Below are 14295 nucleotides of genomic sequence, written 5' to 3'. Positions count from 1 at the left end.
CAAATCGCATGTCTGTTACCCAGCAATGGCAAGAAGATGTTAATGGAGTTCATGTCACATGGAAATTTAGGTTCAAACTAGGCGTGATCCAGAATGCAGTGGCAGTAACAGTCATGTTCTGCAGGAACTTTGGCTTCACCAAGAAGGGTCACTGGATCTATTGTAGTTCTAGAGGCCTTTAGGAAATTGGGCAATAGAACTAAGCAAAATCTTTCTGTTGCAAAATCTTTCTGTTGAAACTACACCTCATAAGAGGTGTAGTTTCAAGCACTCAGTGGAGCATCATCCGGGCACCTTGAGGAGCCCACAGTTGGTCGCGGCATTGGAGTTATCAATACCTAGAATCTCAGAGCCAAAGGGAGCCTTAACAGGGTAAAGGCTCCACTGCAGCCTTCTGTCACTGTCACACAGAAAGGGAAGGCAAGGGACAGAGAAGGAATTCGTCTACATATGAATTTATACAAGGACTAGAATGATGCTTTGTTCTTTTCTGTCTGTAATGTTTTGCTCTCTTCTAATTCAACATTCTTTCCATTTTTATAGTTTTCTTCTGAAGAATTTCTCAGCATTTTAAAGCAAATCTAATTTATATAGCTATCATTTAACTCAATAGGAGAAAGGCGCATTTCAGGCAAGCCACTTAAAAAGTCAAAGCCCATTTGTACATAGATCAAGTATGTGAGAAATTCTGGGAAACCTTGTTCTTGGAGCCCCAGTTTCTCCATCTATAAAGTATCTATTAGATCTTAGGCACTCATCATTTGGTCTATTTTAAACATAATGGATGGGCACTGTTTTTCTTTTAAGTCATAAAACCTTGTAGAAAAGCTGTTGGTTTTGTATTATCTTTTCTTATGTTAATGCTGGAACAAGGCATGCAACTTGGGCTGTAGGGCAAACCAAAGCACAAGACATAAAACAGATGGTCAGTTACAGCTAAAGCAGCAACTGGAATAAATATAGTTCCAGAGAGGCCATAGCCCCATAAGCCAGTGTCCTGGGATGATCTCCTAGCTAGATGAGGCGTGAGAAAAATGGAGGTTATTCCACACAGAAAAGAGGGTTCAAAGTGCTTCTCAGAAGAGCTAGTAAAAAATAAGGAAACTGTTTCAAAGTAAATCTGTAGAACTAAGAAACTATTTTAAAATCATTAAAATTCCAGGAGGAAAGGCCTTTCCTACATTAACAGCCTAATGTTCCATAAATTTTAGCCGACCTCCTCTGTTTCAGAAGAGTGTCTCTTGTCTTTTCTAGTCTGAATTACAGGTTTGTATTCCCAGGATCCTTCTGCATGACTCCTCTATTATGCTTAACAGGCATCTGACCTCTTGTGTGAGTGTGTGTTTTATGTGTATTTGTGGGTTTTCCGCTACTGGGATTAGAACTGAGAGCCATGTGCTCTCTCTGGGCTTTTTTGATAACTGTTGTTGCTTTACCACTTGAGTCACACTGCAGTTGTAGATTTTGCTGGTTAATTGGAATATCTGATTTGTCTGCTTAGGGTGGTGTTGAACTGTGATCTTCAGATCTCAGCCTCCTGAGTAGTTATGATTTTAGGCTTGAGCCACTAGCACCATGCTAGTTTCTTGCCTTCTAAATGTTTAGTCAGTACTTAGTAATCAATACACCAATGTCTATGACTTTGAACCAGAATCTCCGACCTTTCTGAAATAAATGAATCCCTGACATCATAGATATAGATAAGCAGAAGATTGGAGTCATAAACATTCAGTATGATGACAATAATAATGATACCAGATTTCTTAAATGTCTAAATTTCAAATGTCTAAATTATTTTTAAAAGATGTCCATTGATTCACAACTTTGTATTTTAATGTCTAGCCACATTTTGGAGTTATGAATTTTAGTCCTTGCTAAAATAATTGCAAATTTGTGTGGGAAACGTAAGGTGACTTATACAATGTCACTTGAAATCAATTAAATATACAATGTCACTTGAGTTTACTTGAATTCAATGAGCTAAAACCCAAGTCCATTGATGCTAGCACTAAGGTTTTCCCCAGAGTGAAGGATTGATACAATTATTAGTACTCAGCTCTAATGAGCCATTCCATGCCTGCCACGCAGTAACAAGACATGAGGAAGCCAGTACAGACCTCACAGCGGTAGCAGTGCACATGGAAATCACGGTCCAGAGCCACAATGCGAACAGTCTCCTCCTGGCCTGGGGCTGGCATGATTGGCTCCTTGCACACAGAACATCGAGGTGCAAATTTCCTGAAAAATGAAGAAAGTGTGTTTAGACCCTTAGTATATTCATCAACAAACAGCTACAGAAGAAAAAAAAAGACACAAATCAGAGTCAAGACCATGGGTCTGAGTTTCATGTACAATCTTGAACAAGTCATGTTTCCTCTGCAGCCTACTTCCTCATCTGCACAAGGGACTTACGACAACTGAGTCATATTTGATTTGGTGGAGGAGTGTGTGAATTGCTTTGTATGAAGAGTGTGTAGGAGCACTTTACCACAATAGCGTGTCATATGCAATGTGCTTGTGCATAGATTCCTGCTACAAGCACAAAGCTCAGTTGAACAGAGGGATGCATGGTTCATGCTTCTGATTTCTATAACTCTAGATGCTTTCATTTAGCCCTAGTTTGCTATCTTTGCCTCCTTTCCAACTATTAAAGCCTCTTTTCTGAAATGTGTCTTGAATTCTAGAAACCAAGACAAGAATTCTCTAATCCATAGGTCTTCTGAATGACAGAGACTAGTGAGTTTAACTATGCATTACACTAAACTTAACAACAATCAATTCTAAATTTCTTGCATTTTGCCCACATTAAACTTTTGTTTAAAAAGAGATGTCAAGTTCAATATTCTTTAAAGTTTTTTTTTACTACTAAAAGCTAGGTTCATAGAAACATATATACTCATACATAAATGAATATGTTTTTGAGGATTTGATTAAGAATTTTATAGTTTCTTCTAAGTATTTTTTTTACTATTATATTACCTACAAGTCCTAACTTTTTCTTTCTTGTAACAGATCTAGGCTTGATCTTCTTGGAAATTAGAGATGGCATTTGTGAAGGTATAGAATGAGACATGATTTGAAATGGACATGAATAGAAATTGAAGATATTAAAATATCAGGCTATGCAACTCAGCCTTTTCATGGTAATGGTTTTAAGATTAATGATGTTAAAGTTTATCTATTTGTAGTTCAACTTAAAAGGAAATAATGGTAGTAATCTAATACTTTACAGAGCATTTTATGGTTGTCAAAGCATTTTTACATACATTATATTCTCTATATACATATTAATTTTCCTGGCAGCACCCAAAAGGCATCTGTATGGCTGCAATCTAAATAAATATGAGTTAAGCAGCAGATCAATTGATTGCTATGAAAGAAAAATTAAAAGGATCATGGTATGCCTGTAGCAGCAATCAGAGTTGTTATAAGTGGTATTTTATTCAAGAAGGAGTTTAAATATTCAACGGTAAAAAAATGCTTTGGACTACCTGATTATTTTTGAATCTAGGTCATTAATAGTGAAATAAGCAGGCTTCTGATTTCAGCTGCAAAATTTCCTTTTCTCAAATCCACTGGAACTATAGACTCTGAAAGTATCCATACCTTCCTCACATTTTTTTTGCATGTTTTTAATTGTAAAAATACTGGTACAGTTACATGAGCAAGGTAATGAGTACATTTCCTACTGAGCATTGTTGCCTCCTCCTTTGTTTTTCCCCTACCATCCCTTCCCTCCCACCTCCACAACTATCCCCCTTTCCCCCTCCCCCCCAGCCAAAGTTGTAAAGTTCATTTTCAACATAGTGTCTTGTACATTTCATTGTTACAATGGGTCAACCTGAATCCCTTTTTAAGCATTTTTTTTCCCTTCCCCTCCCCAAATCAGAGAAGTGTAAATACAAGATGCAAGGCACTGGAATCAAATACAATGAAAACGGGTTATACCAATGCAGAGAAACATACAAAGAAACATACAAAGAAATAAAAAAAATCACATAGTATATTATAAATATGTTAGAAACAATAGCAAGAAAGAAAAAAATATTTGTGTCCCTATCTTGGAGTTCATTTCTTTCGCTTAACATCAGGTTATATGGTCATATGTATATAGCTTTTGACCTTTTCTGCTTGTCCTAGACATGTGTTAGTTATTGCAAATATGTTTCTTTGGGCCTGCTTACTTCATTTAATGAAAGTTTTTCCAAGTCTTTCCATTTCCTAACAAATGGGGTGATATCTTTCTTTCTGATAGAGGCATAGAATTCCACAGTGTGTGTGTGTGTGTGTGTGTGTGTGTGTGTGTGTGTGTGTGTGTGTGTGTGTGTGTGTGTGTGTGTGTGTGTGTGTGTGTGTGTGTGTGTGTGTGTGTGTATCACATTTTCTTGATCTATTCATTTACTGAGGGGCATCTGGGTTGGTTCCATATCTTAGCTATGGTAAATAATGCTGTGATAAACATAGTTGTGCTGGTAGCCTTAGCATGACCTTGTTTGTGATTGTTTGGGTAAATGCTCAAAAGTGGGATTGCTGGGTCATAGGGGACCTCTATGTGGAGTCTTTTGAGGAACTTTCATACTGCTTTCCAAAGTGCATGAAGAAGTTTACACTACTACCAACAGTGTAGTAACTTTCCTTTTGGGCCACATCTCCTCCAGCATCTGTTGTTATTAGATTTCTTGATTATGGCCATTCTGAGGTGAGGTGGAATTTCAATGTTGTTTTGATTTGCATTTCTTTTATGGCTAGAGAGGTTGAACATTTCTTCATGTGTATATTGGCCATTATTATTTCTTCTTCAGAGAAGTATCTTTTTAAGTCGTTAGCCCACTTATTTATTGGGCAGTTGTTTCTTTGAGGATTTGTTGTTGGGGGATTTAATTTTTTGAGTTCCAGGTATATTTTAGATATGAGACCCTTGTCCATTGTATGGGTAATGAAGATCTTCTCTCAATCCGTGGGCTTTCTATTGATCTTGCTAGCTATGTCCTTTGCCATGCAGAAGCTCTGCAGTTTCATGCAATTCCATTTGTCCAACCTTTCTTTGATTTGTTGTGTTTCTGGGTCTCTATTAAGAAAATTTCAGCCTGTGCCAAGGAGACCTAGGGTTTTTCCTATTCCTTCCTGTAATGTTTTCAGGGTGTCTGCTTTGACTCAGAGGTCTTTGATCCATTTGGAGTTGATTCTGGTGCAGGGTGATATATAAAGATCTAGGCATTAGTTTTTCTACAGGTAATTAACCAATTTTGCCAGCACCATTTACTGAAGAGGCTGTCTTTTTTCCATTCTTTTTTTAAAAATGTCTAACATTTTTCCCACTCTTTTCTAAATTTTTTTTATTGTGAAAATACTGTACAGAGGTATTACAATTACATGGGCAAGATAATGAGTACATTTCTTATCAAGCATTGTAGCCTCTTCCTTTGTTTCCCCTTCCCATCCCTTCCCATCCTCCCCCCGCCCCTCCAGTCCTCCCCACCCCCCACCAAAGTTGTAAAGTTCGTTTTCGACATAACGACTTGTACTTCTCATTGTTGCAATAGTCCACCTGTATCCCTATTTAAACAACTTGTTTTTTCCCCTTCCCATCCACAAATTATACCAACATCAAATACAGTGAAAGCAGGGGTTATACTGTGGGGGAGGGACATACAAAGCAACAAAGAAATCATCTTATAAATGCGTTAGAAACAATCGCATGAAAAAAAAAACATTTGAATACATATCTTAGGGTTCATTTCCCTAACATCACCTTATCTGACCTTTCCTACTTGACTCAGACATATACTAGATATTGCAAATAAGGGAAATCATGGGACCTATGTTTCTTTGGGCTTGGCTTACTTCACTTAATATAATTTTTTCCAAGCCTTTCCATTTCCTAACAAATGGGGCAATGTCATTCGTTCTGATGGAGACACAGAATTCCATTGTGTATACATACCACATTTTTTTTTATTGTGAACATACTGTACAGAGGGGTTACAATTATATGGGCAAGATAATTAGCACATTTCTTATCAAGCATTGCAGCCTCCTCCTTTGTTTACCCTTCACATCCTTTCCCAGCCTCCCCCCCCCCCCCAACAAAGTTGTAAAGTTCGTTTTCAACATGACAACTTGTACTTCTCATTGTTGCAACGGGTCCACCTGTATCCTTAAATGACTTGTTTTTCCCCTTCTCCTCCACAAATTATACTGACATCAAATATAGTGAAAGCAGGGGTTATACTGCAGGGGAGGGACATAAAAAGCAACAAAGAAATAATCTTATAATTGCATTAGAAACAAATGCATGAAAGAAAAAAAACATTTAAATACATATCTAAGGATTCATTTTCCTAACATCACATTATCTGACCTTTTCTGCTTGACTCATACATATACTAGATATTGCAAATAAGGGAAACCATGGGACCTATGTTTCTTTGGGCCTGGCTTACTTCACTTAATGTAATTTTTTCTAAGCCTTTTCCATTTCCTAACAAATGGGGCAATGTCATTCGTTCTGATGGAGACATAGAATTCCATTGTGTATACATACCACATTTTCTTGAACTATTCATCTGGGTTGGTTCCATATCTTAGCTATAGTAAATAATGCTGCAATAAACATAGTTGTGCTGGTAACTTTAGTGTGGTCTTGTTTGTAACCATTTGGGTAAATGCCCAAAAGTGGGATTGCTGGGTCATAGAGGAGCTCTATGTGGAGTCTTTTGAGGAACCTCCATACTACTTTCCAAAGTGGTTGAACACGTTTACACTCCCACCAACAATGCAGTAAGGTTCCCTTCTGTCCACATCCCCTCCAGCATCTGTTGTTATCATAACCCTCATCCCAAAACCAGGCAGGGACTCATCAAAGAAAGAGAACTATAGAACCCATTTCTTTGATGAACATTGATGCAAAACTTCTCAACAAAATTTTGGCCAATCGACTTCAACAATTCATCCAAAAAATCATACACCACGATCAAACATGATTCATTTCAGGGATGCAAAGCAGGTTCAATAAACACAAATCAATTAATATAATACATCACATCAACAGGAGCAAGGATAAGAACCACATGGTTATCTCAATAGATGCAGAAAAAGCATTTGACAAGATCCAGCACCTCTTTATGATGAAGGCTTTGGAAAAGTTAGGAATCCATGGAACATTCCTCAATACAATAAAGGCTGTATATGACAAACCTATAGCCAGCATTATACTTAATGGTGAAAAACTAAAGCCATTTCCTTTTAACTCAGGAGCAAGACAAGGATGTCTTTTTTCCATTCTTTTTTTTTTTTTTTTTTTTTTTTGCTCCCTTATCAAAGAGTAGGTGGCTAGAGGTCTGGGGTTCATTTCTGGGTTTTTAGTTCTATTCCATTGGTCCTCAGGTCTGTTCTTTTGATAGTACCAAGCTGCTTTGATTACTATGGCTTTGTAGTAGAGTTTGAAATTTGGTATTGATATTCTTCCAGCACTGTTCTTTCTGTAAAGGATCATTTTTGCTATTTGAGGTCTTTTATTGTTCCATATGAATTTTTGGATTGCTTCATCTATTTCTTTGAAGAATGAGGTTGGATTTGATAGGTCTCACATTATATTTGTAGATAGGCTTTGGAAGTATAGCCATTTTCGTGATGTTCATCCTTCCAATCCCGGAGCATGGGAAGTTTTTCCACTTCCTACGTTCTACTTTGATTTCTGTTTTCAGGTTTTTAAAGTTTTCATCGTAGACATCCTTCACTTCTTTAGTTAGCTCCTAGATATTTTATTTTTTGTTAGGCTATAACAAAAGGAGTTGCTTTCCTGATTTCAGACACACTTTTTCATTGTTGGGATACAGAAAAGCCATTGATTTTTAATTTTTTTTTAATTTTTAAAATTTTATACCCTGCTACTTTGCCAAAGTTTCGAATCAGCTGTGGTTACTTGGGAGTGGAATTCATGTGGTTCTTTAAATACAAGATCATCACATGTATGGTGTATATGTGTACACTGTTATATGTTATAGACCGTGATAGACAATTTGCTCCAGGAGAGTTAGAATGAACTTGTGACTTTAAATGAGCATCATTATTCCACAAACTGTGGAATTTGGGAAATTATGTAATCACTTAATCACAATAAAAAAAAAGAACCTCGGGGAAAGTAGGGAGGGAAGGGATAGTAGGGGGAAAACAATGGAGGGGGTAACAATGCTCAATAGGAAGTGTACTCATTACCTCACTCATGTAACTGTAACCCTCTGTATAGTATCTTTACAATAAAAAATTAAAAAAAATAAATACAATATCATGTCATCTGCAAAGAGGGAGAGTTTTACTTCATCTTTCCCTATATGAATCCCCTTTATGTTTGCATCATGTCTTATTGCTGTAGCTAGGCATTGTAGTACTAAATTGAAGGGAAGTAGAGAGAGCAGACATCCTTGTCTAGTTACTGAGTTTAGAGGAAATGGTTCTAGTTTTTCATCATTAAGTATAATGCTGGCTGTAGGTTTGTCATATACAGCCTTTATTGTATTGAGGAATGTTCCATGAATTCTTAGTTTTTCGAGAGCCTTCATCATAATGGGGTGTTAGATCTTGTCAAATGCTTTTTCTGCACCTATTGAGATAATCATGTGGCTGTTATCCTTTCTCTTATCCTTGCTTTATCCTTGATGAATTATATGAATTGATTTGCATATATTGAACCAGCTTTGCATTCCTGAAATGAATCCTTTTTGATTGTGGTGTATAATTTTTTTGATGATTTTTTGAAGATGATTGGCCAAAATTTTGTTGAGAAGTTTTACATCGATGTTCATCAAAGAAATGGGTCTATAGTCCTCTTTCTTTGATGAGTCCCTGCCTGCTTTTGGGATGAGGGTTATGATGGCTTCATAGAATGAGTTTGGTAGTGAACTTTCTCTTTCAATTTTATTGAAGAGTTGGAGGAGTATTGGTGTGAGTTCTACTTTGAAGGCTTTGTAGAATTCTGCTGTAAATCCTGGACTTTTCTTAGATGTGAGGTATTGTAATGCATTTTCTATGTCAATGCTTGATATGGGTCTGTTAAGTTGGTTTAACTCATCTTGGTTTAGCTTCAACATGTTGATATTTGCTAGGAAATCATCTATTTCTTCTAGATTCTCAAATTTATTAGCATAAAGGTTTGAGAAGTATTCCCTTATAATGTTTTGAATCTTGGTTGTTTCTGTGGTGATGTTTCCATTCTCATCTCTGAGTTTGTTTATTTGGGCATGTTCTTTTTCTGATAAGATCTACTAAGGGTCTGTCAATTTTGTTAATTTTTTTGAAGAGCCAACTCTTTGTTTTGTTGATTCTTTCTATCGATTTTTTTGGATTCTAATTCATTTAATTCTGATTTAATTTTAATTATTTGTTTCCATCTACTGGATTGGGGGTTTAATTTGCAGCTCTTTTCAAGGAGCTTCGGATGTCTCATTAAATTATTAGTTTCAGATCTCTCCAATTTGTTGGTGTAGGAACTCAGAGCTATAAACTTGCCTCTGAGTACTGCCTTTGCTGTGTCCCAAAGGAGCTGGTAATTTGTGTGTTCATTTTTGTTGAATATCATGAACATTTGAATTTCCTTTCTAATCTCTTCCATGACCCACTGGTGGTTCAACAGTGTGTTGTTCAGCCTCCATGTGTTACAGGACTTTCTTTGGTGACTTTTGGTGTTGAGAGTTCTAATTTTATTCTCTGTGTTCTGAGAGAATGCAGGACATAATTTCAATGTTTCTGAATTTGGACAAGTTTGCTTTGTGACCTAAAATATGGTCTATTTTGGAAAATGTTCTGTGTGCTGCTGAGAAGAACGTGTGTTCTGATGCTGTTGGGTGAAATATTTGGCAGATGTCTGTTAAGACTAGTTGTTTAGATCTGTGGTTTCTCTGTTGAGTTTTTGCCGAGTTGATCTATCTAGTGGGTATAGTGGTGTGTTAAAGTCCCCTACAATTAATGTCTGTGGATCTATATGAGATTTGAGGGAAAGAAGTGTGTCTTGGATAAATCTGGGTGCTCCCTTGTTTGGTGAATAGATACTTAGAATTGTAATATCCTCCTGAAGTAGAGATCCCTGAATTAGTATGTAGCGACCTTCTTTATCTCTTCTCACTAATTTTAATTTGAAGTCCATTTTATCTGATAGTAGGATTGCAACTCCCTCCTGTTTATGGGGGCCATTTGCTTGGTAGATTTTATTCCAGCCTTTCACTTTCAGAATATGTTTGTTTTTATGGGCAAGGTGTGACTCTTGAAGGCAGCAGATAAAAGGATCTTGCTTTTTAATCCACCTAGACAGTCTATGTTGCTTAATTGGAAGAGTTAAGTCCATATACCCCAAATTTCTCTAAGTGGAATTACTTCCTATTCTAAGATAAGAACTCTTTCATTGAGTTTACCTATTTTGAATATTTGCATATAGACATTTGCATATTTTGGGGGACCACTACATTATGAGCTGCAAGAATGAGGCTGTGTTCTACCTTTAGCTACCACAACTGATCTAGAAAGGATATTTGAGCAATATCTTGTAACATGTCATATTTCTCCATAAGAAATAAATTGCCTGGTTTTTGACTCACTCTCAAGGTTCCTCTTTTTTGGGGAAAAATGTAAACTGTATCTTTTCTAAGTGATGATTATTTCCTAGCAAGTAGCCTCATTCCCTGGTGGCAAAACTTGAAGTAAACAGAATTCCTGGTGTTTTCATTTAAAATCCCAGGTTGTCTATTCCAAAGCTTAGTTCAAGGAGTGGATAACAATGGTAATAATAGTAATTAATAATAATAAGTCTGATGAAAACAGTTATAGTGATCATAACATATTATTTATTGTGCTCCAAGTCTATCACCCACTTAAATATTGTTTTCTCTTCACAGTAGCATTATGAGAAAGTGCATCTATTATTTCTATTTTACAACCAAGGGAGAATTGATGTTAGTCATAGCTCATATCCAGCATATTTCTGGCAGTCAACAAATAGTTGCTGATTTAACAAATAAACAAACAAGTATTATAGTTTGAATATGAAATGTCTTCCATGGGCTTATATACTGGGAGTTTACTTGCTAACTGATGGACATTTGGGGAAGTGATCGAAACACAGGGGCTCTGATTTCATCATGGACAAATCTATTTGCTGAGTCATAATTTGATGGCATTATTGGAGGGCAATGGAGACAGGAAGAAGTGCCTAATTATAGGAAATAGTCATAGGGGGTGATCCTTTGAAGTGCACATCTTATTCCCAGCCCCTGTGAGTTAGCTGCCAGGAGATGAATATCTCTGCCACCTGATGCCATTTTGCTTTGAGGCACTGATGTCCACAGGAACAGAAACACAATACTAGCCTGTCATGAAGTAGAAAAATCTGAAAATGTGGGCCAAAGTAAATCTTTCCTCCTTTTAATTATTTCTCTCAAGTATTTGTTACATGATCATAGAGTCTAACTAATGCAATCAGGGTGCTATTAGATAGTAGAACAAAGTTGCCACCCATTGACAGGGACAATAAAGCTTTATTTCTCTGGGGTTTCCTCAATGCATGGGCACAGGGGAGTGAGTAAATAAAAAACACTACAACACAGAGCTGAGTGGGAGATCTATACATTCCAGTATTCGTTCTATTAATGTATGCATACCTATTTTATCTTATTGCAAAGAATAATTTAAGGTGATCCTCTGAGAATGTATACACATATGGAGAATTTACAAAATCCTCTTTACTACAGAGATGTAAATTCAACCATGGGAAAGAAGTCTTCACAGGAGATGGTAGGTGAATTTGGCTCTCAAGAATAGCCAATAGGTGAAGTAGGAAAGTGTTTGGGCAATATGTGTGTGTGTGTGTGTGTGTGTGTGTGTGTGTGTGTGTGTGTGTGTGTGTGTGTGTGTGTGTGTATGCATGTATATGTGCATGTTTGAAAGGAATCTGTGTCCAATAGAGGATACAAGCCAACCTTAACCAAAAAATGGTTAAGTGGAAAATGACTCATGAGCAAGGTCTCAAGATTCTGTATTTGGAGACCCCATTTTTGAAGTCCTGCCTAAAACAGCCACAGCTACATTCCCTGACAACAATCCCTTGTTTCCACTTAGCACACATGGCAAATTTTTCTACTTCCAAAAGGCCTGCCTGGGTCCCAGAGAGCAGTGATATCTTCCAACTCCGACAAACTCTTTCTGTGCTTGCTTCATGGTGCTACCTATTCTGCCTTAAATAGCTATCATATCTGTACATACATTCTACTTCCTCTAGCAAGCTTCTAGATGAAAGGCCCTCCCCCCTCCTCTTTTCTCTCTCTCTTTGTGCAATTCTTCCCTTGATTTTTTCTTTTTTGCACCAAGCACAGTTATTGTTACACAAGGGGTTCTCTATAAATGTGAATGGAACTGAATTAAGCTACATTTCCTCAAGGATCACAGATGGAGACCCATTGAGAAAGACCAAGAATAAGCCCCCTCTATTGCCCAATCACCTGTCTGGAACAAGGTTCTATATACCCTGTTTTCTGTGATCTTCTTGCACTTGCAGTGCTCACACTGTGATGAATTGTTAGCTGTTTTATATTTTAGTACTTGGAAAAATTCTGAAAAATATTTTCTTATTTTCCTTTCGCAAATGGGGAAAATATCAGAAAGTCTCCTTTTCTACCTACCTGCCAACTAGACAGACAACATTATTTAAAAATACAATTTCTGACATGAATCGAACTAGTGAGCAGGGACTGGGGCTTGAGATTTTTCTTCTCCCTTTTCTTTGCTTAAGTCTGCTTTTTTGGAGATTTCAGACCCACACACTTATGTCACCAGTCGCAAGTCTCTAATTATGTTCCCCACCAGTAGAAATGAAAGATAAGTGGCAGAGATAGAAGCTTACAGTTGTCAGAATTGATTTCCTGTTTTAATTGAGGGGTATAATATATCAGTCTTTTCCAGCAACAGAAACATGTGTGCTCTGATTATATCTATCAGTCTTTCTGGAATTAGGGTAAACCTAAGAAAGGAGAGAATTGGTGACAGAAATATACTCCTTATTGGTATCTTTTCACTTCCTGAAATAGATGCAGGTTCTTTTTTCCTTGTGCAATTACGAGCTAAAAATATCAATAATGTGAAGTACAATTTATGCTGTGACTGCCCTTTAAAAGTGAGCCCTTCCTTCCCTAATTCAGATTGAGAATTTCTGTGTCTGTTTTTTTTTTTAATTCATTCAGCCTCATGTATTCTGGTGAGGTTTTTCACTTTCTCTGCTACTTAGAAAGTGGCTAGGAAATTCATTTTCAAAATATGAGTCTCAGGTTCCTAAACTACTTGTGGAAAGTACCTCTGAGCTGCTGATTGTAAACAGTGTGAAAATTAACGCAGAGGGTGCCCTACTAAGAGGCCATAGAACACATACCCAAAGAGGTGAGCAATAGGAACTGAATGTCATCTTTTGTGAGCCAGAAAAACTTTTCTCAAGGCCACTGCCCAACAAATATGGATCCTCTTGGTAGCATTTGCAAATCACAGCTGTAGCTATCTACAGAAATGCACATATAACTCACGCAATTGACCAATAGGTTAAGCTAAGGATCTGGTCAAATAAAAATTGTTTAAAAAGGCAAAATTCTGTATTTTCCTCAAAACCTCTCTTACAGAAGGACCTATATAACAAAAAAATGAGGAGGGGAGGGGTATTTTTCCAGGCCTATGGTTTAGTGGCTTTGATCTTGATGCTGTACTTACTAATCTCAAAACATGAATAATGCTGTAGGAATAAATATCACCAGAAAATATCCTGAGGAAGATAGGACCTGGGTCAGGGAAGAGGCTATGAAAGAGCACAAACCAGACATGGATGGCAGGCAGCTGTCCCTGAATATGTTAATGAGGGAGAGTGAATTGCTCCCTGTGTCTGCCCTCTGTTACCTTCCATTCCTGGAGTGTCAGGGATGTACAGGTTGTTGCAGATGGGAGCTTTAGGACAAGTTTGTTCTGATGACCAAGTTCAAGAGCTTGGAGAAGTTGAACTACTGATCAAACATCACAGGCAGAATGCTGCCCATTTCACATACCCAGACTCTCTGGATGAGTCAATTTTATTACAACTAGTGCCATACAGAGATGATTCTCAGGGAAACCTCGAAACAGAAGCTAAGCTGGCTATTCCCAAGGATGATCTAATGATCAATTCTTGCCCTGGTTAGGGGCTGGTGATAGATAAGATATTGAAAGGTCTCAATGAATCCTGCGAGTCTATAGCTCAGAGAGAAGCAGGGACTGCCCCATGCCAGACAGACTTCA

At 37.3% G+C, this 14295-nt stretch overlaps 1 protein-coding gene across 6 annotated transcripts in view; it reads right to left on the bottom strand.

Annotated features, from left to right (window-relative positions):
* The window catches only part of Lpp (LIM domain containing preferred translocation partner in lipoma), a 694821-nt gene that overhangs the window by 14355 nt on the left and 666171 nt on the right, over positions 1-14295 (bottom strand). For all 6 annotated transcript variants that reach the window (XM_070029814.1, XM_070029810.1, XM_070029813.1 and 3 more), the window contains one exon: positions 2118-2238. In XM_070029814.1, coding sequence (XP_069885915.1) covers positions 2118-2238 — 121 coding nt within the window. The remainder of the gene's footprint in view (positions 1-2117; positions 2239-14295) is intronic.

The sequence above is a fragment of the Dipodomys merriami genome, unplaced genomic scaffold (assembly GCF_024711535.1).
Source record: "Dipodomys merriami isolate MVZ:Mamm:240054 unplaced genomic scaffold, mDipMer1.0.p SCAF_2, whole genome shotgun sequence".
Lineage (NCBI taxonomy): Eukaryota > Metazoa > Chordata > Mammalia > Rodentia > Heteromyidae > Dipodomys > Dipodomys merriami.
This window is presented reverse-complemented; position numbering and strand designations above follow the sequence as displayed.